The following is a 26193-nucleotide window of genomic DNA, read 5'->3' as shown; positions in this document are numbered from 1 at the left end:
CTTTTAGCCCCAGTGAAGCTCATTTTTGCTGCAGTGCTCAGCAAGTATACTGTTGGTGGCAGTACAGAGTAGCAGAATGCTCTTAATGGGCCAAGTATGGTTTTGCAAGTCAAACACCTGTCTATTACAGATCCAGATCCAAGATGTTGTCCTTCCATTGAGGTCAATTCTCTCATGTTTCCTTTTGTTAAAAAGGGCAGATGTGCTAAGCAGTTTGTGGATTGTGCTCTGTCCTTTTAGTCCTCCTGACCCCATTTAATATTCATTAGGTGAGTGGTAATAAATCCATATATAGTCTACGACACACTTTAGAAGCAGAGAAGTGGTGTAGTGGTTAGAGTGCTGGACTAGGACCGGGGAGACCCGAGTTCAAATCCCCATTCAGCCATGAAACTAGCTGGGCGACTCTGGGCCAGTCACTTCTCTCTCAGCCTAACCTACTTCACAGGGTTGTTGTGAGGAGAAACTTAAGTATGTAGCTCTGGGCTCCTTGGAGGAAGAGCGGGATATAAATGTAGTAATAGTAATAATAATAATAATAATAACTATGATTCGGGGCAGTATGAGCTGCATCTTCAGTTCTACAGTGTCTCACTGTCTTTTCTCCCCTTTATCTTTTTGCAGGCAAGTTGGCTGCCATAATTGGAGCAGTGTTTGGTGGGATAGCAGTGCTTGTGGCTATTGGGCTAGTCATATACTGTGTTAAGAAAAAGAGGTGGGTTAATTCATTCTCAAGGCTGTTCCATGAAGAATATAATGTACTGTTTTTGCCAAAGACAGGTCTCTGTTAAATGCTGGCAACCCCCAAACTGTGATCAAACTGGAGTGTGCATCCCTCTCTGCCTGTCTAATATGCAATCAGCGTTCTTAGAACTTGCAGCACTGATTACTTGAAAGGTGGGCGTGCTTCTCACGATGCACACTACTGGCATATTAAGTAGTATACCATGGCACAGGAGCACTGCGTGCATACCCTATGATGTAGAATGCAAGGTCCCCCCTCTCTCCCAGCGTCTCTGAACTGAGATTAACTTAAAAATAAGGTCTGAACAGAAGATGATGTATCTTTTTGTTGCATGCAAGTGGCTCTATACTGGCCCAGTGTGGATGCACAGAGTTAATTTTGATATCCATATCCAGTTTTCATTTGTCAAAAGCATGAGCAAGTGGTAATCTCTATAATAATTCAGGGCAAACTGATTATTCCTTCACATTTCCTGAAATCAACTCATCATGAAAATCAACCCATCATGAAAGTGGGTCACATGGTTGCTCCCACGTTGAGCATGTTTAGCAGGCTACAGTCCTGTGCAGTTACATGTGGTTTTCAAATGTGGGATATGAATGATGTACCTTGAGGCTGGATTGTGGTCTTACATTCATATATTATGTGACTTATATCCTGACTAATGAAGCACTGATGCAGCTGCACTGCTGGGCCAGGGACTGGTGAAAGTGTCAACAACCTCCTTTCCCCCAAAAAGCACTCTGTACCACCCAAAATATTTCCCCAAGGGTCACACAGCCCTCGGGGACATACCTTCGAGTGGCTCAGAGGGCTTCTGTGGGAAGGGAGGTGGTTATTGACATCCCACTACCACCCCCACCCCCACACACAACCTTTTGCCTGGAACTTTTCAGAAACACAGATGCTATCTGGTGCTTTTCCTGTTGCACCAGTGCTTCTTTAGTCAGGATGTCAGGTAGGGGTGTGTGTGTGTGTGTGTGTGTGTGTGTGTGTGTGTGTGTGTGTGTGTGTGAAGTAGCAATGATTTTTTTAGAACAGAAACATAAGCCTGTCCTTTTGATTTCTGCTTCTCACTGAGGACAGGTCCTTGTGAGATCTTTCTACCCAAGTATGGATGCTGCTACAACTGCTAAGACCTTTTGTGATAATAAGCAAACATTAGGAGCTCCTTTTTGTAAAAGTACTCTTCCATTTCTCATAGACTATTTAAGGCAGATATGAATCAGTGTACTCAACTGGCAGGTAAAGCCTGCCAGTTGAATTTGGTGGTTTCCACTATCCCACAAACTTGTTGACCTTACAAGTTTCCCTTCCCCTTTAGCATCTCAAATGGCTGCTAAAGCAACGCAGTTGGCTTTATGCATCACTGCCTTGATCAGCATACAGTCAGGGAGGAACAATCCTGAGTTTCCCAATTCTGTCCTGCTTACAAAAGTCACGTTGTAATGAAACGGTTATGACTCTTTACTTTGTGACTGTAAGTAGCCATGCTTCAGAAATGGCTGGGTAAAAATGGCAACTTTTAGTCAATGTCAGTGTGAGCTTAGAGAGGACTGAGTTGCGTTTTATTCTAGAGATCTTTACTTTCCCATATGTGAACTTGGTCACTCACAACATGGAAAGTTGTGGTCAGAGGAAATGCTTAAATTAGCATATAACCCTGACAAAGCAAAAGCTTTTTTGCACTTTGTGAAAATAAGGAGGAAAATTCATTGTTCAGTGTGCATCCTTGAGAGAGGTTAAATTGGCAGTGCCCTGCAGATAGAATTCCCTCCCAACTGAGACCCCCCCCCCATCAGTTCAGTCTTGCTGTTTAGATGGGCCAAATGCTCTTATTCCACCAAACCTTTGGACTGAATTAGGTATTTTATGCTTTGTGTTCTTCTTAATAATGCCTGTACAATTCATGACCTCCTAAGCCAGATACAGCCTGCCAGCAAAGTGCAATAGTTCACCAGAGTCTGGTTAAACCTCTTGCTTTTGCTCCCTCTCTGGGACTGCAAAAATGGTAGGTGGGGTGAGAGAGGAAATCAGGCGGCAACAACTGGGCTGCTGGGCTCCATTTTCATAGTAATTATGAACATTAAAATAGATATTACAGGCTACTCTATCAAGCCTCTGCTCTGTGGCAAAGGAAACCCTTTCTCAGTATAAACACACCTAACAGATCAGCCTAAACAATCATGATATTTCTGAAGTACCTCCCTGGCAATGAATAAATCTAGATGCCTACAGGAGAAAGTGGGGAAACTTGACTTGGATTTTAGTCTAGAATCAATGTGAGGCAACAGTTGATGAATCTCTGAGAAATGTTAGAATATTGGTCCTAGCCTGGGAAAAAGTCAAAGTATAAAGTTATGTGTAGCTTTTGATGTTGTCAAAATAGATTGTAAACTTTCAGCTACAACATACAATTATGAAAGAGGTTGTGATTTGTATTTTTAACAATGCAAAACCAGTACGTTTTTAATGCTTCTTGCTCCCCCTTTTTTTGCAACAGGAAAAAGGAAAATCCAACCCCAATGGTGGGAGTGTACAATTCAAACGTCAACACCCAAATGCCTGGAAAACCGGGCAAATTCAAAAAGAGGAAGAATAATGAGTCTCATGTCTATGCAGTTATTGATGATGTCATGGTATATGGGCACTTGCTTGATGCATCTAGCAGACCAGAAAATGCTGAGATCGGTGTGTACCGGCCTTTTTCTGGGCCTGTGAGTACACTTCCACCTTCCCCACCTCCAATCAGGAAAATCTCCAAAGTGTCCAACCCAGAGGAGTCCTCATTCATACCCCTAACTGACAATGAGACCTATACCTTTGCACACCGCGCACCAGAGGAACCCAAGAGCAATGGTGATATCAATGTGAGTGGAAATGGAAATGTGAGCAGTGCTTTACTTGAAAAGAGTGGTCAGGAAAATTCTGTGGAATAACTTCTGTACCAAGTCTATGACTTCTCTAGTACAAAGCAGCAACTGAGACTTATACTTGTGTGGACCTGCAAGGATAATACCTTTTGAAACCCACTACTACACATGTTTCCTTTATTAAAAAGTTGGTTGCACCTCTGTTCAGTTTTTAGAATGAACCTTCAGAAAATGAAAGTTTTGGCAAAGCATGCTGGAAAGAAATGCAAATAACTTCAAATATGGAAAGGGACAGAAAAATGCATTTCCATTTTTTTAAAATAATAAACATGTTTTTTGAAAAGATAAGAGACCAGAATCAGAAGTTCAATAGGAATGGGAAGCTGCACTGCAGAAATCCACTATTTTGTCCTCTGTTTTCTGAAGATTTGAACCATGCTGAGAATGAAAGTTTACAGCAGAAAATAGGATAGCTTGAAGATGGTGTACCTAATTAAAGCCTTACCATTGGAAGATGGATGTTATGCACATGAGTTTATTCCCTAATAAGGATTACATCAGTAGTGCAACTCAACAGCAAAAGTGACTGTGCTACTTGTACATAAGAATTCCACTCATCTTCACTTTTAATCAGTTATATAATATATGTGTAACTAAGGATATTTTATTTGTATTTTTTCTACTTTATAATGAAAAGGGTTTTGCTACTTTTAACCAATTATCTTCAATGGTACTTTTAAAAGGTTGGGTATTGCCGGGATCTAACATAAAGGAATTATTACTCCAACAATAAAAATGTGGCTAATGTATACAATGCCCTGTCTTTATGATGGATTATCAGTATATAGTACACAAAGCATGGTAGACTTAAATGTGACAGTATCCAAGTGTGTGCTAGTGGGACTCAAAACCATAAGTAACATATGAGTTTGAGTTCTACTGATTCTCAGAAGAATCTGAGGTCCAAGGACACATGGAACGTGCTCTTTTTTCCAGTGCAATTATTACAGTGGTTAAATGTTTACCTTCAGATACACAAGTACAGAGTGAATTATACACAGAAGCAAGAGGCCATTCCAACCCTGTTCAATTCTGGACTTTCGCAGCATACATGACCAAACATTTATTTCTATAGTGAAGTGTCTCATTTTAGGGTATGGCATGATTTGGTGGAACATATATTATTTTTCACATACTAGATTTCCAAACTGGCACTGACTGGGTTATTGCAACAGAAGTCTCTCATAGGGGGTGACTAAGCAGAATGCACATTGGGAAAGGAATGAAAGACAAAGTTTTCTTTATCCTGATAACATTATTTGTCTTAAACATTTATCATTGCAAAAAAAAAAAAGGCAGTATAATATTTTTATGTGGGAAAACATGCTTATAAGGCTTTGTGGATGCTATTTGGATTTAGCACCTTCTTTTTGGTATGCAAGCATGTGACGATTGCATGAGACCTCTTGCACAAGTTCCACTTCCAGTTCTTGAGCAAGGGATGTTCCTGGTGGCCTTAGATTTCATGGCAAGTTAAATTTTATGTTTCTGGTTTAAATCCAAAGGGTTGTTTAGTGGTGCTTGCTAAACATAATTGGGTCCTGTCGCCAGCCCCCACTTCCAAAAGTAACACTTATGCTGCCTGACAAGTTGCTCCTAAAATCAGGGCAACTTCCAGAGAGTGGCTTCTATATCACAGAGAGCACCAGCTTGACAAAAAGAAATAGCAAAATGCTGAGGCATTCCTATGCATTTCCTGAAGACGCTTTTTGGATTTCTTTCAGCAAATATGTTCAGCCTATTTTGTACTTTGTAAATATGAAAATACACTAAAACACTGAACATTCTTTTTTTTAAGTTGCGTGAAAGAACATTTCTTGGCAGCATTACTTCTGAAATGAATGTTTGTTATCAGTATAAGGCAGTTTTATCTTAATGCTAAGAGGTTTCTTCTAGTAACTTTTGTCCACACAGAACACTATGCAATAAAATTTCATAAGACTTGCAGAGTCAAGTCTGAAGTATGGATTTTTCCCCTCTCTCTCCCTTGCATTTTTACTTTTTTGTCATTTCTGTAGGTCTTCATTCAATAACTTATTCAGTGTGTGTGTGTGTGTGTGTGTGTGTGTGTGTATTGTAGGAATTTTTTAAAGCCAGGTTTAAGATGTTGTCCTAATCCAATACATTATCTTTGTAAATATTTGACGAAGGCTGAAATGTGAAGGGTTTCATCATTCTGGAGCATTGTAATTTCTGAAGTTTCTATGATGCAAGTCGGTGTGTCTGTTTTTGTTTTTACTTGCAATTTGTGGATACAACAAAAAGGCACATCTTCAAGAGTAGTTATGTTTGTGAGTTCTTAAAAATGTAAAATAAAATAAAATTTGGTTGATTTGAGGGACCTGGTTTGAAATTCCTGTTCATTTGGTAGTTTCCTCACTGGCAACAATTCAGGATACATGACCAAAATCTGCTCAAAATGGTGCCACTCTGGGGCTAATTTGAGACTATTTGCTTTGATTGTGGTGGGTTATGAATTATTGGTGATTTTACTTGGTTGCCCATAGCTACTTACCTACCTACCTATTCTATTACCAACTTGACAGGCCATTAGCAAGTGGTTAAAGGACATACAGGGCAAGTATGAGTGCAGGCCTATGCAACTTGTAATCCACCAAGCTAAGCAGCACAGCCCATCAGCTGTGTAATGCTGCATACCAAGGTCTTGATGAACTTGCTGTTCTTGCTGCCTGCCTGGGACTGCAAAACCAGTAGTGGGCTGCACTGGGCTTGATAGGTCATAAGGTGTATAAGCCTACTCTGTAGATTTGTTCTTTTGTTTCTTGAAGTGACTGCACTTTGTTAGAATTTCATTTCATTTCATTTAAAAAAAAAACTTGTTTAATCACAAGAATTGAAGTATATAGGCCATTAAAGGGTAAGCGGCAATTTAGTTTATACCCCCCACCTCCCCCCCCCCGTTTTTCTGTCAGAGTTAGTATTAAGCAGGCAAAGCTTGTGAGTCGTCGATTTCCACCTCCCCCCCCCTTTTTTTTAATCAGGTGCCTGATTAGATTTAGGGAGAGTATCTGGGATATGAGTGTTTGGATTTTAAACAGTGAGACATGGAACACTGAAGTTGACATCTGTACGTTGAAATGTCTGTTCTTTATTTGTAGTTTTTAATTTTATTTTAATCTACGCAATAAAAAGGTCTGGAGAGAAGAATTTAATCACAACTGCAAGACTCATTTGTAAGAATAAGATCACAATGTGGGTAAAACCTGAAAACAGTAAGAAACAGGTTGTTAAAAGCTTGAGCAAATTGCCCGGAAGACAATGGAGAAGGCTCCAGGATGTTCTCTCTTGGGAGGTGGTTTCATAGGAATCTGCCTTACTGAATCTGACCATTGGTCTGTCAGCATGGTTTGTACTGACTGGCAGAGGCTCTCCAGAGTTTGAGATGGGGGTCTTTCCCAACCCTACCTGGAGAAGCCAAATGTTGAAAGTGGAGCCTTATGCATGCAACATCAATGCTGTGCCACCAAGCTACATGCCCCATCCCCACACTGTGCTACAACTATGGTATTCCACAACCTGCACAGGGCTATAGCTCAGTAACAGTTGCTTTGCATGAAGAAAGTCCCAGGTTGTGTCCCTGACAATCCAGATAGGGCCAGGAAAGACGCCTGCAGAGCCTCTGACAGTCAATACAGACAATGCAGGACAAGATGAACTGATGGATCGGTCTGTTCTTGGAGTATAAATGATGGCAGCTAGACTGTACTTATCCAGGAGGGGCAGTAGCTGGTGCACCACCATAATTCTTGGTTGCCTTGGGTCCAGTTAGTATTGTGTCATAGCTTATATGCCTTTTAAAGCCCCCAAATATGACATAGTATTTGTATAATGTTTTTTAAAGCACTTCACATGAGCTATCTTGTAATCCTTACAACAACCTGGATAAATAAGTATTGTTATTCCTGTGTTGCAGATGCCAAGGAGGGGAGAGGACGCTGAGGCTCTGTAGCTTGCCTAAAGCCACCTAGTGAGTGGCAGAATTTAAACCAGGAAAGTTGTGATCCATAGCTCAGTCATAAGAACAGCCCTGCTGGATCAGGCCCAAGGCCCATCTAGTCCAGCATTCTGTTTCACACAGTGGCCCACCAGATGCCGCTGAAAGCCTACAGGCAGGAGTTGAGGGCATGCCTTCCCTCCTGCTGTTACTCCCCTACAACTGGTCACTACATCATAACAGCTCTCTTTAAATCCTTGATTTAGTACATTGTTCTATCCCTCTTTTACCACAAGCTGGACATTTCTTCCTTTGTTTTAAAATATAGTCACAAACTTGAAAACTGTTTAAGCAAAATGCATACCTTTTTATAAATTACTGCTGCCTAATAATTATTTGCTGTTTGTTAAAAAGTCATTAATGAGGGCCTTGTTCACCAACGCTATCCATTTTAGCTTTGTATCTTGATTATAAATTATTTTTACTTGGAAAACAGGGCTCCCCTAAGCACATTATTAAGCTTTGAAAGCGGACTCTCTTTATCTTTAGAAAAAGAACACGTAGGCTTCTTAAAGCTGAATGCTTAGTTCTACCACAAAAATAAATAAATAATAAAACCCACCTAATTAGGATCTTACAAAATCTAGGAGCACTTGATGGATTTGTATTTCTGATGTAAATTAAGAGAAGCAATTTTGCGCTGCTGTTGTGAAATCAAACATCTTTAGAGATTGGATAATTAGTGAAGGGGGCATAGTTATTCAACAGCTTAGAAATGCTCCATTTATCTCTCCCTTTTGTTTTCTTAAGCTAATGAGAGCTTGCATTTCCCTTTAAAGGTGTCAAGCTACGCTTAAAATATGCAAAAATGTAACATTTCTTTAATGGGACCCTGCCATTAGGAACACTGCATCTCATATGGCTTCATCAAACATCAGAAGGTAACCTGGAATGTCTACTTACTGCTTTTCAAACAGAATGAATATGGCTTAAAGCAAAACTAGAGTTGTCATGCAAATATTTTATCAGTCTTGGGTATACATATTGCTTATCCATTGAAACAGAATTAACTGAACTCCCCCCACCCCATTCAGTTATGACTGTTAGAGTCCTCCTAATCTATGGCTCTGATATCACTGGCCACTGTTGGTGAGATGGGGTACCTGTTTGAGTTTTATCCCTCTGAGCTACACAAGCTTACTATAGAAGCTGACTGGAAACAGTTGAAACAGGAATCGGCCTCAAAAGTAACTCCCCTGCTTTTACCACAGAAAAGACAGTCCAGTTAGAACATTCTTGCCATCTGTTGCATTGTTTTTCGTTCTTCATTCCAACAGAGGCCTGATCATAAAACCAGCTTCTCTTATCAAAATGATTCTTTGGATCTCAAGTTTGATGTAGCATCCTTGTTACAAAAGTAACATGTTAATTGGCCCTGGCCTGCACACAAGAGGGGTGTTCACCTTCACCAGTGTCTCTTGCAGTTAGTATTCATGGAACATGAAAGGCGATCTCATACAGAGTCAAACCATTGGTCCATCTAGCATAGTACTAGCCACACTGACTGGTAGTGGCTTTCTAAGGTTTCAAGCTGGTCTCTCCCAACCCTACCTGGAGATGCCAGGAATTGAAATTGGGACCTTCTGCATGCAAAACAGATGTTCTGCCATGGAGCTACAGCATCATCCCCCATGCATAATTCGACAGAGAACAAATAATAAAGGGGGGGGGGAGTTCCCCTTGCATTTGATATAGTAAAGTCAAAAGTGCCACTGCAATCATGAACTCTTGTAGGAGTACAAGACCCATTGGTGGTAATGGGCCTCAAGTGCAGGTACCCCGGCAAACAGGCAAATACATAGAAGTTAAAAGTCACTTTTTCAAGTGCTGGCTCAGACAATACATTCATGCTCCCCAACCAGCCTTTCAGCTCTTCTGATGACTTGGTCCACTATAAACAATTCTGTGGTGGAAGGGGAAGCGTGCAGAGAGCATGTCTGTTCAAGTGTTTTTCCCACTGGACTCCATTATTGTGTGGGAAGGATTCTGAAGCACCCACTCACTCTACACATGATCCAAATGCTAATTTAGACTAATATTTGTAATGTATGTGTGGAGGGGCCGAAAAGGTGTCCCAGGAGCAGGGAGGAGAACATGCATGCTCATAGCCTGCATATCTGTATCATAAGCGGTCAAGTCAGCAGACAAATCATCATCTGAACTGGTCAAATCTCACTTCTCCAGTTAATGACATTCTTTCCCAATGACTCATTTTTGCCACCAACTATTTTAAATTCCCAGCTGCTGATTGCTCACGGCCAGCCAGATTAAGGTTATGAGGAGCCTGATGCTAATGGGAAAGAAGGGCCAGAATGGAGGGCCTAAATCGACAGCCTTATGAGCCTACAGGTTAATCTGGCTCTGTCTACACTTGAGAAATGGAACTACCACTCTAGTAACAGAGGAGAGACTCCCTCTGATTTTTCCCCTAACATGACAGTGTAAGGGGAAAGTAAGTTCTCATAAGAAGGCCTAACTTTTAAAAAGTTTCATATTTACATAAATGAACTCATGGTGGGAGTTTGGTAGCCACACCTATCCTCCAATTGGTTAACTGGAAAGTTCAAGGTAGAAGAATCAAACTTGAGATCAATTTATAATGGGTGGGTGGTTGTGCTATATCACTGCTGCCCCATATAGGTGTTTCCCATAGTCTGGGAAACATACCAGTGGGAATTCAAACCAGCAACCTCTGGCTTAATTGTAAATCCATTTTGAGACCCGCACTTTATTTCATATGTCCCTCGTTGAAGGATAATTGTAAATTAAATTAATGAAAGTAGCCCTAGTTCTTCCAAGCTTTCCATGCTTTGTCAACACAGTCTCTCCTGCTGAGGCCCAATAAAGCAGGTGTGAGAAACAACCATGCCTTCCGCCCATCCCATATGGATCCCTGTTTCAAAATTGACTGGTGTAGTATGGGACATGATTGCCTGAGTGAGTAGCCATGCCATGCAGGTAATCAGTCATCTGAAAACTGTAAGACATCCTCAAGAACAGGCAGATGCCTTAATCCTTTTAACGAAAGCATCGCAATCATTTGATGACAGTGCCAAAAGGTCATATTTGATGAAGCTGGAATATTCCTGTCAGGTTCAGGTAGAATATGACTGTACTAATTGCTGGATGTCGAACTGAGTTTAAAAACACATTTGATTGCACCTTTTGAAACTGGATAGTCTGAAGAACTGCATAGTGCTTTGGTAAGTTGATATGGAAACTTAAATAAGAAAAATCCAGTGTGTTCAATCCTTTAAAATGTGTGCACATACTACTTTGATCTCAGGCTATGACACACTCTTCTTCATACCGCTACGTCTGTGCCTATGTGCTTGTGCCTTAAATAACCTTTTTGAATCAGACTCCATTTTACAATAGAGAAAGCTATAAGGAAGGCGGAGAGTGGCTTTTCTTATCAGATATTTGATGCATGCTTGTTAGGGCAAGCTGTATAGTCCGCTGTGACAAACTTTGAAGGAATAACTCCTGGATACTGATTTTTAAATGACTGATGAATTGTTTGAGCATTACTAGTTCTGTTTTCTGTCAGATACTCATCTTCCTCCGATTACTCTTAACTCCCAGTTACTAGACCTACGTGATTAATGCCCAATTAATCTCTCTAGAATAAATTGTGTTTGTCCATGGAGTTTGAATCATGGCATTAATCATAGTTCTTCTGTATCCCTGGAAAGAGATGTCTCTCTCATGCACATACAGAAATGCATATGCATACACACATGCACTTACACACTAAATTAGACCACAGCAAGTTGCCACAAATATTATTATCATTATTATTTATTTACACAGTCAGACAGGTGTTATTGACTGGTTTATCCAGACATCAAGTCCTACCCAAGGACCTGGGCTGGCTGAATTTTATTGTCAATGTTGTTGCTGTTGTTATAGATATCGTCGCAGAATATAGGCTGTTCTGAGTAAAGCTGCTTTTTGTAATTGGCTGATGGTGATTTCTGTGGCCCCTATGGTGTTGAGGCGCTCTTCAAGGTCTTTTGGAACTGCACCCAGGGCGCCAATTACCACTGGGATTATTTTGGTCTTTTTCTGCCACAGCGTTTCAATTTCAGTTTGTAGATCTTTGCATTTTGTGATTTTTTTCTATTTCTTTTTCTTCTATTCTGCTATCCCCTGGTATTGCTATGTCGATTATTTTAACTTGTTTAATTATTAGTATTAGTATTAGTATTAGTATTAGTATTAGTCCGGCACTCTAACCACTACACCACGCTGGCTCCTTATGATTAACAGTGTTGCAGGAAGTGAAAATTCGGGACATTCAGAGCCTGGTACAGGTGATGCTCATCACATGAAAAGCAGCCAGCTAGATCAGAATTTTTCCTCGCGACAATGAAGGAAAATTGGTCTTTGAGTTCAGACCAGTGGCAGCTCAACAGCTCTGTGTGCCTGAGACAGGGTGTCAAATGCTGCCAACCCCCATGCACGCCCTTCTCCCCCTTTCCCCCTTTTAAAAAAAAGTTGGGGCAGGAGTGGATCTTGCCACCTCTCTGGTACACCAATACCAGAGGTGGCCTGAGGCAACTGCCTCATTTTGCCTCATAGAAGAGCCACTCCTGGTCTACTGAGAGGAAAGAAGCAGCTGCTGGCAGGCTTTCCCTTCTGTAGCTCCTTCACCTAATTTTCCCTAGCAGGTGGCAGGGGAATGAGAAGAGGATATTTAGCAGTAGAAGGTAGTGTGAGCTTACAGAAGGGAAAACCCTCTTGGACCCCCTAATCTTCTTCCCTCTCAGTAAGAGTTTAAAACAAGTTTCTCCATTTATCTCCAACTGTGGGAAGGCAGTCTTCCAAATTCTGAACATCCAGAGCTTGGCTGCATTTCATGGAATGAATGTCATATAATATAGCTGGACTTGGGACCAGATAAGGGGTAGGAAATGCAAGAGAGCCATGGGCAGTCCAGTTACTCTTCAATTCTGAAAGCTTCTATAATAAGATTAGAGGAAACAAAGTTTGTTTTTATTTAATTACTAGTAAAATGGGTGTGCAGTTTGCAAGCATTGCTCCTGCACCATGACATGACCATGCACTCTCCCTTCACTCATTGGTAGTTGGTGTGCAGAAGAGTTTATGTGTTCAGAAAAATGTATTTATATCTCCAGCACTTGATCTTTCTTGCGTTTTTCAATTTCTTCAGTGATTTTCATGCTTTCAAATCACTGAAATGCAGTGAACTGAAAAAATATAACTTGATCATTGCTTCATAATGAACTCTGTCTCAAAAAGTACCAGAGAAAACTGCCAAAGTTGGTCAGAAGGTATCATTCTCCATGCTTTTCCAGGAGGAGAATTTTTCCTCCTTTTCTGCCAAATCAATTTTTCAAGGATTTCAATTTTTCAAGGATTTCTGTTTTTCTGGGCAAAATCTGGGCAAAACCTGTAAAATGGCATGTTTCTATCTTTTGTGGTTTGGTCTGGGCATTTCATGTCAGTGAATGAGTGAGAGGCCTAAGCAGCTTGAGAGAGAGAGAGAGGGGGGGGGGTATTAATACATTCAGATTTACAAATCCATACATGTAAATTAATTGTCTTACAGGACAGAGATAATTCATGTATGCATATTATACATCAAAGTCATGAAAGGGGCTACAAATACAATAAAAAGTGGCATTCAAAAGTAGAACAAATGGAGGGAGATGCTTAAGATGTTCCTTCCCTGAGGCACCATTTCATCTAGGGCTCATTCTGGCTGAGTTCTTACTCACATGGTACAGATCTCACATGTTGAAGAAGTGGGTGTGCTCCCCTCTCTCTGCCTGCATTCACATCACCTATAATAATGTGGGTGTTCTATGTGGAGGCTAGTACAAGCAGTTACCTGATTGGTGCAATTCTTCCCTAACAAAGAAGAGGTCGGAGAGTGAGATCAGGATATTGGCCTCTGCACCAAGTCATGCACATTAACTTCGTGGTAGAGAGAACCATGTGTTTACTTGCTTACTAAGCCAAGGCGTTGCCACACAGAGGCAGTCTTTCCATGCATCAAGGTGAGGCAGTTGCTTCAGACAGCAGATTTGGGATGTCCTCCTGCTCCCATTTAAAAAGGGGGATGGCGCATGTGCACAAGGGAAGGAGACATCTGGTGTCCTGCCTCAGGCACACAGAGATCTCAAGCTGCTACTGTAGCCACTCAAGGAAGCATTTAAGTGCTTCCTTAACAAGCAGAGGGTTGCTGGTTCAAATCCCCACCGGTACTATATTGGGCAGCAGCGATACAGGAAGTTGCTGAAAGGCATCATCTCATACTGCGTGGGAGGAGGCAATGGTAAATCCCTCCTGTGTTCTACCAAAAAGAAAACCACAGGGCTCTGTGGGTGCCTGGAGTCGAAGTCGATTTGATGACACATTTTACCTTTTACCTTTATATTGGCTTATACACTGTCGCTTTAAAAAAAAAGTATTTGATCAGCAGCTTGAATGGTCATTTTCTAAGGTCTTAGTGATATTCACTATATTCACTAGCCATGTCTGGGTATTAAAGAATTAAAATTCCAGATATTAGAATACATAACTTAGTTTTATTGGCTTTTATTGAGCAAATGGCAGTGACTGATTCAGCATGGTGTAGTGGTTAGCGTGCTGGACTAGGACCGGGGAGACCCGAGTTCAAATTCCCATTCAGCCATGATACTAGCTGGGTGACTCTGGGCCAGTCACTTCTCTCTCAACCTAACCTACTTCACAGGGCTGTTGTGAGGAGAAACTCAAGTATGCAGTACACCGCTCTGGGCTCCTTGGAGGAAGAGCAGGATATAACTGTAAAAATAAATAAATAATAAGAGTCTTCATTTACCATTTTGATTTTCATGTGTTGGCAGACTGAGTATGAGCTTCTGCAACTATATTTGTCCCTTTGCTAAGCAGGGCCTGCTTTGGTTTGCATTTGGATGGGTGACTATGTGTGAGCACTCTTATTCCCCTTAGGGCAGGGGTGGGGAACCTTGGCCCTCCAGCTGTTTTTGAATTACAACTCCTACCATCCCCAGCCACAAGGCTGAGGGTGGTGGGAGTTGTAGTTCAAAAACAGCTGGAGGGCCAAGGTTCCCCACCCCTGCCTTAGGGGATGGGGCCATAGCTCAGTGGAAGAGCATCTGCATGTCCCAGGTTCACTCCCTGGCATCTCCCGGTAGGGCTGAGAGAGACTTCTTGAAACCTTGGAGAGCCATTGCCAGGCAATGTAGACATTACTGCACTAGATGGACTAATGGTCCGAATTGCTATGAAGCAGCTTCCCATGTTCCTATAAACAGTTATGACTCATGAGCAGATCTTTAAACTAAAGAACAAGCTCCAGTTCTCCACTTCATCTCTGGCTGGATCAACAGTGACTCCCTGTGGCAGAACATAGTGACTGATTGTCTCTTAGGGTTTTATGGCTTTCAGCTATTAACAATTATTACTATAGCCTCTCAAAACTTCAACCGACACAAAATGCTGCTGACTTGAACTGCTTATTGGGAGCATATTACCCATTAGGGTTAGGGTCACTATGTGATCTTCATTGGTTACCTTTTTGTTTGGGGTTCAGTCCAAAGTGTTGGTTATTACCTTTAAAGCCTTCCATGGTTTAAGACTTGGGTTGCTGCCTTCTCTCATATGTGTTCTGCTTGTCTCTCTTTTCAGTGTATGAAGTAACATGGCTCTTTTGCTGTGCTTTTGGTAGGTGAAGTGTATCGATCCTGTCTGGTTGCTGATTGGGGGCATTTGGCTTTTGTTTTCTCAGAATGCTATTTTTCCTCTGTTCTGCCTATTATTTCTTTTAGTTGACTGTTTGCTTGATCTTACTGTTTATTTTTTAATACAGTGTTGTCAGCTGCCACTGGAAGGACAAGTGGGATACAAATGTTTTAAAATAAATTTATGATAATAAAAATAAAAATAAATAGGAATGGAACTACCATGTCTGCACTGTAAGCAGCCTTGACTGTACTGTACAACTGATGAACTGCTGTAGAGGGGAATCTGTCTTGATTGTTAAGCAGTTATAGTACATTCTTGTTCTTTCATATTAGAGAAATAACCCTGAGTAGTATAGGTACTCACCAGCTGTCAAACTCCATGTGCTTTTGTTTACAAACAGAAGAACATGACTAGGGAATGACTTCATAAGAGCTGTCAAAATTCACTTACGTCACCAGAAATGGTCAAAGGAGGGGCTTAAATCACAGGAAATGGTCGGAGGAGACCCCTACGTGACCAGAAAGGGTCAGAACTAGGGGTATGCCTCACCCCTAGACGTTTGGCCCCCCCACCCTCCACTCCTACCCCAGAATATGTCCAGGCATGTTCTGACGGTGGGCATGTGACCCCTCTATGAACATGCCTAGCCATCCTGGACCAATAGGATCAGGTTTCAGACCCTGGAAAGGGCCAAGTGCGCAGGCGTGATAATGGTCGGGTGGCCATTTTGTGTAACTTTATTGGCCAAAATGGGGTAAAACGACCCGTCTATGAACAGGACTAGGGGGTTGTGTGTTTAGTGGGGGCCATTTTACTGTTGTACAGAGACGATGACTGATGCTAGGACTTCGCAGTGTCCCACGGACCTATCATTGCCACAGACACCCTTGAATATTAGGCCTATGACTCCAGTGAGTCTGTCCTAATCTCCTACTGGCCTGAAAACCTGCCAGATGGCTTACCTTATTGCTGGTGAGGTTCTGGTTCCAGAAATTAACTTTGCAACAGATGCAACGGATGAGGTTGATAAACTAGATAGAATGTGATTGTGGCTGCTGTAACACCAACCCTGCAGCCCCCATGGAAACTGAAGATGGAAAGCCTTCAGCTACTGCCTCCAAAGAGGGAAACGTACATTCATCAGATTCTGAAACAGAAGCTCCTGTGAAACAAAAGCTGCGTAGGAAGAAAAAATGGGTGAAGAAGAGACCTCAGTATTTTTGGTGCAACGACAACTGTTGCCACAATTCAGAGGAGAAATTTTCTGAAGATAAGGAGTGTGGCTGTGATTCATGGTTGTCAAGCAGGTCCTGGAAGCCACATTGTACGAAACCATGCAGTGTGTCTAGTGAAAATTGGTCATCTTGTGATTGCCTGACACCAGTTTCAGGCAGCCCAAGATCTGCTTACTGCAGGGAGGTGTGCTTTACTTCATCATCTGAAAGTGGGGAGGAGGAAGCCCTGGATGGCCTTGTGCTTACAAAACCTGAAGAGCCAGCCCCAGCTAAGGAAATCGACAAGCTGGTAAGTTGGATGTGATTTAATTTGCCTGCTTTGTTTGGCTGTGTTTACCCTTCAATATTAAAATATTGCCCTCTTTTGGGCAGGTGCGGGCCTTTGAGAACATGTCCCTCGAGTTAAGCAGAACCATGGCAAGGCACAAGGAAATCCTAAAGAAATATATTACACCCCTGGGAGAGTGGGGAGTTTCAGTAGTGTAAATCCACTATTTCAAGAGCCCGGGTAGCACAGTAAAGTGCTGAATAAAAGGCAAGTTGAAGCCTGGCTTTCAGAGCAGGATGCTTACACTCTACACAAACCTGCAAGGATTCATTTTAAAAGAAACATGACTGTTGTTTCAGGGGTGGATACACAATGGCAGGCAGATTTAGTGGACATGCAACAGTATTGTAAATACAACAAAGGGTACAAGTACATTTTTACCCCTGCTAACTGGGCAAAGAGGCACCTTTTACCATGGTGATTCTCTTTATTTAGCAGGGGGAGAGTAACTGGCCCTATCCACCCCCAGCACAGTACTTCCAGTGACTGTTGCTGGTGTGTGTCTTATGTTTCTTTTTAGAATGTGAGCCCTTTGGGGACAGGGAGCCATCTTATTTGTTATTTCTCTTTGTAAACCGCCCTGAGCCATTTTTGGAAGGGCGGTATAGAATTATTATTATTATTATTATTATTTTGACAGTGGTGGATATTCTATCTAAATATGCATGGGCTGTACCTCTAAAAGACAAAACAGGGAGGGAAGTGGCCACTGCTTTTAAAGCTATTTTCAGAGAAGGAAGAGAGCCTGGCAAGCTCCAGACCGATAGAGGGAGTGAGTTTTAAAATAAGCCTGTAAGTGCACTGTTAAAGGAGCAAGGGATTCACCACTTTGCCACTGACAATGATGTCAAAGCAGCCCTTCTGGAGAGACTGAACCGGAGAGTAAAAACTCGTATGTGGAGGTATTTTACTGCTCACAACACCTTCAGGTATATTGATGTCCTGCCTCAGCTCCTAAAGAGCTATAACCACAGCTTTCACAGAACCATACAGTGCAGGCCGGTAGATGTCACCACCAGCAACGACCTGTCTGTTTGGAAAAGAGTCTATGGCAGCACTAGCCATTAAAAAGTCAAGTCTCCTCTGTTAAGAAAAGGAGATTGCGTTAGGATTTCTAAAATTAAAGGAGTTTTTGAGAAAGGTTATGAACAGGTGAAACTTTGGCGAAATTTGGGGAAGCTTTGGAGAAACTTTGGCGAAACTTGGTGAGACTTGGGTGAAACGTGGTGAAACCTGGTGAAACTTGGTGAACTATGGTGAAACTTGGCGTAACATAATATAACTTGGTGAAACCTTGGTGAAATTTTGTGAAACTTGGTGAACATTTGGTGAAACTATGGTGAAGTTTCACCAATGTTTCACCAAGTTTCACCAAAGTTTCACCGGGTTTTGCCAAAGTTTTACCAGGTTTCACCAAGTTTCACCAAAGTCTCATCAAGTTTCACCAAGGTTTCACCAAGATTCACCAAAATTACACCAAGATTCACCAAGATTCACCAAAGTTTCATCAGTTGGTTTATAAATTAAAGCAGATCTAAGTCTACATATTCAGCAACTCCATATGGCATGGAGTATCTGACGTATACAAAGAGGTCTCTTACCTATATTTATTTAAAATATTCAAGTTTCACCAACGTTCACCAAAGTTTCACCAAGCTTCACCAAAGTTACACCAAGCTTCACCAAGTTATCACACCTGCGTACTCGGCCCTTTCCTGGGTCTGAAATCTGTTACTATTGATCTAGGATGGCTACATGTGTTCATAGAGGGATCACATGCCCCCTTCAGGATATGCCAGGACATATTCTGGGGTAGGAGTGGAAGGTGGGTGCCGAACTTCTAGGGGTGAGGGCGTACCCCTAGTTCTGACCCTTTATGATCACATAGGGGGCTCCTTTGACCATTTCCTGTGATGTAAGCCCCTCCTTTGTCCATTTCCGGTGACGTAAGTGAATTTTGACAGATCCTATGAAGTCAGCACCCACATGGGCACTATGACGTCATTCCTAGCCATGTGCTTCTGTTTGTAAACAAAAGCACATGAAGTTTGACAGCAGGTGGTTACCATTCACACATTATATTCAACAATTGTACAATGAGTGTACACACAGGTACAAATCTGTGCACAGGTATAGTCATTCAAATGTTACACAGGTACAGCATTATACTTCCTATCTGTACCATGCAGTTGAAGGGCCTGTATCCCAGTTTGAATTTTAAAATCAATCCTGGTACAGTAATTCACAGCAACATGTGTGTACTTCCACAGAATAGTCTCTGAATCAGGATAAAGAAGGCCAAGGGATGACTAGAGGATTTGGGGAGGATGGAATAGATCTGGGCAAGCAACAGGAACATGGAGGAAACCTTTTCCAAGTGTATCCTCCATTTTAGAAAGGAAACACCTATCATGGCTGCACGCTTAAAAGAGACCTCACTTGGGAATATTTTAATGAAGTTTCTGTACATGTGGGCTCATCTGGTGGCTACTTGGGGAAGGGTCTTCCGTGCTGCTGCCCCAAAGCTTTGGAATGTGCTCCCTGATGAAATAAGAACCTCCCCATCTTTGTCATTATTTATTATTTATTAGATTTCTATACCGCCCTTACAAAAGTGAGCCATTTGAGCGATTTTGGAAGGGCGGTATATAAATCTAATAAATAAATAAATAAATAATAAAAGTGTTTCAGGGCGGTTTACACAGAGAAATAATAAATAAATAAGATGGATCCCTGTCCCCAAAGGGCTCACAATCTAAAAAGAAACACAAGATAGACACCAGCAACAGTCACTGGAGGTACTGCACTAGGGGTGGATAGGGCCAGTTACTCTCCTCCTGCTAAATAAAGACAATCACCACATTAAAAAGGTGCCTCTTTGCCAAATTACCAGGGGTCTTTGACAATTTTTAAAAAATCTTTAAAGATGCATCTGTTTCCCCAGGCTTTTAATTAAATACTGTTTTAATAGTTTTAACATTGTTTTAAAATTTTAAATCGTAATGTTTTAACTTTTTTGAAGGCATTTGTTTTAACTAATGTTTTTAATGTTTTCTGTTGTCATTTATTTTGTTTTGTTGTAAACTGCCCAGAGACATAAGTTTTGGTTGGTATAAAAATGTTAAATAAATAAATAAATAAATAAATAAATAAATAAATAAATAAATAAATAAATAAAGGAGTGGCAAACCACTATAAAAGCAAGAAAGAAGGACAAGAAAACAAATATGAGAAATGATATAAGAAAAAAGAACAAAATGAATCAAACTTTTAATAATGAAAACAAATGGCATAATGGAACGAATTCTTTTTTCTTGCACATCTTAGATGGATCAAAGGTCTGATGCAGTAGAAGGCAGCTTCATTTGTTCATTCATTTATTATTGTTGTTGTTTTATTTATGTCTTTTCTATAGATTTTATGTCTGAGCATGACTGTATACCATTGAACACCATTATATACTATGCGGCTTCCCTGCCCACTCCTTTTGCATATTTTAATTCACGAACAATAATTTTTGTTGCTCCGTGGCTGATAAGACACATTCAGGCAATTCAATGATTGTTTTTCCTGCTGTGATCCTATCAGCTTAAATGGATTTTACCAGTGCAAGTACATAAGCTTCGCCAGTCCTCTTTTGGTGAGTAATAATCGCAAAACGCCCACATAATTCACTGCATGCCTCATTATTCAATGAAAGCAATGGCTTTAACATGTTTATAAACAGTGATTTTATAGCTGGAAAATGTCCTAAAACCTGACATTTAGAGACAACCTACATGTTGTAGAATTAGATATGCCTGCCAGGAGTAATTTGGGTAGCTCTACACTGACTCAACAGCACAGTTTACTTTACTTTACTAGCTATTCTATCAAATGTTAGTAATCTCAAGGCTATTCATAAAAACTGTCTCTACAGAATGGTGTGACTATCTCCAGCATTTGGCTCATACACTTACATAGACCCAAATCTGGAGGCTGTTTAAATTTCTAGACTTCTGGTTACACCACTGGAAGGACAAACTGTTTTTTCTTTAGATCCAGACTTTGCCAAAACCTGGTGGAAAGGAAAAACTTTTCCAGATCCTGAAACATATAAGGATGTAAGACAGCTACAGCAAAATGAATTTACTGTTCCTTTTCTGTTTAAATAGCTGGGTGTGGAGAACAAAATCTGGGTCAGGAAGTTCCATGCTTTTGCGCAGCCTTTGTGTTAAGTCTTGTAAAGTCTTGTAACAAAAATATAGTATAACCAGATGTAAAATCAATGTACTGAAATGGAAATTATGTGAAACGTATTATTTATTGGGTATAACTTTCATTGTCTCTTTATTTTTATTTTATTTTAAAATCAAACGTTCAGTGAGTTTCAGACAGACAGGGCATCTGGCTCTGAATTTTGCTCTCTAACTAGAATCCCTGATGGAATTTCACAAACAGAGGAAGATAGTGATCTCCACTCTCTGTTTCTGGAATCCAGCATGTGGTAGCTGAATATAAATGATCTCTATGTTCAGGGGCATAGCAAGGTTGGAGTGGGCCCAGAGACAAGATTTTAAAATGCCCCCCCCCACTCTGAAGCTCAGCAAAAAGGTTTTGTAAACTGTGGACGATGCAAGTCATTTAATGGTACTAGAGAAAGACATGCTGTTCTGGTAGCTCCAGGTCTTAACACTCACATCAGTTTTGGAGGATGAACACAGCTGAAAGAACCCTGGGTGGGTGTGCAGCTGGGGGAGTCAGTCATGTGATTTGGCTCTGCCCCCCCCAAGACAGTGGGCCCCCAGACAACTGTCTCCCCTTGCCCTATTATAGTTACGCCCGCCCAGGAGGCCTCAGGATGTGACAGGCTATGTGAGTGAATTGGGTTTCACTTTTGTGGCAAGAAGCCTGTGTGACAGGTGGGTTTGTGTGATTCTGTCAAGGGCCCGAACAGTCCTACGCCAGATGGACTAGAAACTAGAGAGAGTGGCTGCCATCCAGGTAAATTACTCACGAGTAGTCCCATTGAAATTAATGAGACATCAATCATGATTAACTTGTCCCATTATTTGCAATAGGCCTACTCATGCGTAACTTGGATGTCAGCCAGTGTGAAAATAAATTGTGCTCTTCCCCTCCCCCACCCCATCCCCATCCCCAAAACAAAGTTTTTCTGCAGTGCGATTTTCTAGTGAGCTGAATTATTAGAATAGGTCTAATAAGTCTATGTGTTGCCCTTCTCACATATCCAACATCCAATAGCTTTTTAAAGTGCCGAATACTAATATCTATCACATCATCTTGTGAGTGTCAATTTCATCTGTTGAAGAATGTGTTGTGGTAAGAAATATCTTTTATTGTTTATCTTAATGAGCTATCAGTTCATCAGTAGTCTGCGTACCACAGTACCATCACTGGATCTTTGCAAGCCATAACACCTATGGCCACTAGATGACATCCTTTTGTAAAAGCTTAGACAAGTGATAGATGATAGATATCTCATCCATCAATGGATATTAGCCATATCAGTGGGTTATAAGACAAATTGAACCTCCATGATTAAAGGCAGTATAGCTCTGGTTGCTGGATGATGGGGGGAAACAATGGGTATGGATATTACATCATAGTCTACCTACTGTATGAACTTCCTGAAAGCATCTATGGGGTTATTGTTAAAGACAGAATGGTGAGTTACGTGGTCTCTTGTTTTGATCCGGCAAGGCAGTTTCTTTTAAACACACACACACACACACACAATTTTGATGTTTTTGCTCGAGACAGAGACACATATGTTACTCAACAGCAGCTGTCATCTTCATTGAATATTCTTAAAATATCACTCACTGGGATATTAATATTTATTTAATTCATTAAGATCAAGGTTATTAGCTGATTTAGACCACTTTACCGCCCTATTATGTCATTTTTTGTTAAAGAACAGATCGTGCTTTATTTCCTGCTAACATCATAACATATAATTGAAAAAATGCTCACTGTAATAACTCCTTTAAATGTGGTTCCAAGAATGTGTATGGCTTTGATTTAAGACTGGTCTTGATGGCATCTGGCTTGCCCAAGTTGAACCACACTGGGAGGACTCTGCTTCCTCCTCTGCAGCATTCCAACAAGCACACAGTGTAAGGAGAACCTTGGGGCCTAGTGTGCATAAAGTATATTATCACTTCTGGAAAGGTGACACAAAGCACAAAGGCCTGAATTTCAAGGCACATGTTGGTTTCCCCTGAAAAGGGACCCTTCTGTTAAGAAAAGATTGTGAAGCAGCAGGAGGTTTTACAGACAGGGCTCCCCCCTCCCCAAATCCAATCCTGATTGGAGTGTGCCAGTGCACATATTTGCTGGATTTAATCTGACCTCCCTGCAGTCTATCAGCGACTAGGACGCACAGGATTTTGATTCTCCTGGAATGGAGGCTGCGAATTCTGGCTTAGCCCAAGTTATGTCCAGGTTAAAAAAAAATCCTCTATTTCCAGCAGCTGTTGAAACAAACTCCGGGGGGGGGGGGGGCTTCTGCTTTCTCTGAAGGTTGTTGATGGAGGTGCTGAATCTGATGGCTATGTGAATGGTCCATCTAATCCCTCGAATTAAAATGCCTCAAATCTGCTGAGAAGCAGATTCGCTCTTCAGATACCCCCCCCCCCCCAGCATAGAGCCATGTGTGAAAAACCTCCTGGAGAGTGCAAACTAGAGTTGTGGCAAAATGTGATTAAAAAAACGGTTTATAGCCCAAATCTGGGGAAAGAGGATTGGGTGAAAGTTGCACTGTTCATTCTTTTCTTTTTCACTTGACTCTCCTGCCTGTTTACGTGATCCCAGTGGCAGCAGTGATGACACTCCCCTCTGTGGCTGGGAGCCATTTTTCTTCAAGGTCCCTCCCTACCTCAAAGGCAGGTAGGGAGGAACCTACCTTAAACCAGTGTTTTAGGGTAACGTATAACTCAGTGGGGTGAGACAGGACTAGAGTTGCCATGTCCCTGAAATTCCGAGTTTCATCCAGATTTTAAGCATCTCACCCAGATTGTTTAGCCCACCCAGATTCGCCAGGATTTCAGCTTTCTTTTTTCTTTTCTTTTTTAAAGCTAAGCTCTAGCCCAGGATCTTCAACGTTGGGCCCCCAGATGTTCTTGGACTTCAGCTCCCATAATCCCCAGCCAAAGGCCACTGGGCCTGGGGATTATGGGAGTTGAAGTCCAAGAACATCTGGGGGCCCAACGTTGAGGATCCCTGCTCTAGCCCTTATAGAAGAGGAGTTATGGAGCAAAACGTGCAGTCACTCTTCTGCTCCAAAATTATTTTCAAGCCAATTTACATAATATGCAAATTAGGCAGTTGGAGTTGGAAAGCCAGAATATGGCAGCTCTAGACAAGACTCATTGCTGCCGTCATGTCTGCCTGGGGCAAACTATGTCCTGTTCACCATGCAATGCACTGCAAGGGAATTGAGTTCCTTGTGGGAATACCATATGACAAATGTACTTTCACAGCCCCCTTGCATGTGAAGCTGGGCATGGCTTTATGCTACAGTGTTGGCTCCTGTCTGGAGCCTAAATGTTACTCTGTAGCACAGTTAGTCTAATTATGAATCCAGACCTATTCCCTAAAGTGGCAGATATCTTTCATTATGGTTAAAAAGGGTCACTGGTGCTAATGATGAGCAGATGGGACCCATTTGTTTTGAATAATGGCGACCCAAGCCATTTTAAAGACAGCCAGAATTCTTAAGAGAAAAGGAAATACCAGAGAATTCTGGACTGGGCCCAGATATCATTCACCAAAGGCCAGCAACTGTCCTTCTGTCATCACTTATTCTCTTCCCTTCCTTCTTCTCTGCTGCTTTTGGAGATGGAAGCTTATTAAATGTTGGAAAAGGAAAGGGTGCCACAGAAAGAGCAGGTGGCTTAGTGGGGGGGGGGTGTCATCCTGGCAGATTATTGGAGTGCAGGAAGGTCGATATTGAGACACTCTCATCTCAGACCTCCAAGCAGCATATAATACAAGTACAAATGTGATGAGCTTTTCATTTTGTCATTTGATGTTCTTATTTGGTTACTTTTAAATTTCAGAACTCAGCAACATTAATGAAAATATATATAACAGTAAAGCTTCAAGTAAGATCATCTGGAACTACAGGAAGGGCTGTTGCTTAGTTGTAGAGGGCATGCTCTGCATACAGAAAATCCCTGGTTTGAGCTCTGGTATCTGTAGAATCCAGAGGAAAGAACTGTGGCATGCGAGGACAAGACAGTGGAGCTGAATCGGGAATACTAATGGTTTAATGCGACAGAAAAGCATGTTTTACAGAGAAGTAAGTGCAATCTGTGTCACCTAATGGCGCAGTGGGGAAGCAACTTGCTTAAGGAGCAAGAGGATGCTGGTTCAAATCCCCGCTGGTATGTTTCCCAGTCTATGGGAAACACCTATATCGGGCAGCAGCGATATAGGAAGATGCTGAAAGGCATCATCTCATACTGCGCAGGAGATGGCAATGGTAAACCTCTCTTGTATTCTATCCAAGAAAACCACATGGCTCTGTGATCGCCAGGAGTCGACACCGACTCGATGGCACAACTTTACTTTAAGTGCAGTCTGCCTTCAGTGCTCTTGCTGCTGGCTGTTTGTTAGCCCCACCTCTACTCCAGGACTGGAATACAAGTAACAAAAGCTCCATTCAACAGCTTGCCTGGATCAAGGAACGGATTAACCCCCAACACCACAGTATCTACATGTATGGCTGGTAAAAGACCATGTCTACAAGCCTTGAGAGCTGCTGCTAGTCAGTAGGGTTGCCATATTCAAGCTTCCCAAATCTGGGTGGCCTAATTTGCATATTATGCCCATTATGTGGCAAGTCATTTGCATTTATTTATTTATTTATTTATTGGACAGATTTGTATACTTTCCCCTCATTCTCTGCTCTCCCATGTGGTCGGATCCAGAGTAAAATCCACACAATCCGGGCAGTGCATTTGAAATCCGTGTAAATCCAGGTGGAATTTAGCAGCCGGATTGAGAAGCTAAAATCCAGGGGCTACCCTAAATTCTGAGGGACATGGCAACCCTACTAGTCAGTGACTGACATACAAAGCAAGGAAGCACCAGTGCAGCAAGAGGAGCAGGCTAACAGCCAGAGGCATATCTAGGGAAAATAGCGCCTAGGGCAAGCACTGAAATTGCGCATCCTGTCCAAACATCTGACACCCATCTTTACCATAATATCA

At 41.6% G+C, this 26193-nt stretch overlaps 1 protein-coding gene across 1 annotated transcript in view; it reads left to right on the top strand.

Annotated features, from left to right (window-relative positions):
- The window catches only part of CDCP1 (CUB domain containing protein 1), a 49914-nt gene extending 43895 nt beyond the window's left edge, over positions 1–6019 (top strand). Inside the window, exons 8-9 of the mRNA XM_053266011.1 lie at positions 625–715; positions 3249–6019. Coding sequence (XP_053121986.1) covers positions 625–715; positions 3249–3684 — 527 coding nt within the window. The 3' untranslated portion in view covers positions 3685–6019. The remainder of the gene's footprint in view (positions 1–624; positions 716–3248) is intronic.
- Positions 6020–26193: the final 20174 nt, after the last annotated feature.

This window comes from Hemicordylus capensis, chromosome 6 (genome assembly GCF_027244095.1).
Source record: "Hemicordylus capensis ecotype Gifberg chromosome 6, rHemCap1.1.pri, whole genome shotgun sequence".
In the NCBI taxonomy this organism is placed as follows: domain Eukaryota; kingdom Metazoa; phylum Chordata; class Lepidosauria; order Squamata; family Cordylidae; genus Hemicordylus; species Hemicordylus capensis.
This window is presented reverse-complemented; position numbering and strand designations above follow the sequence as displayed.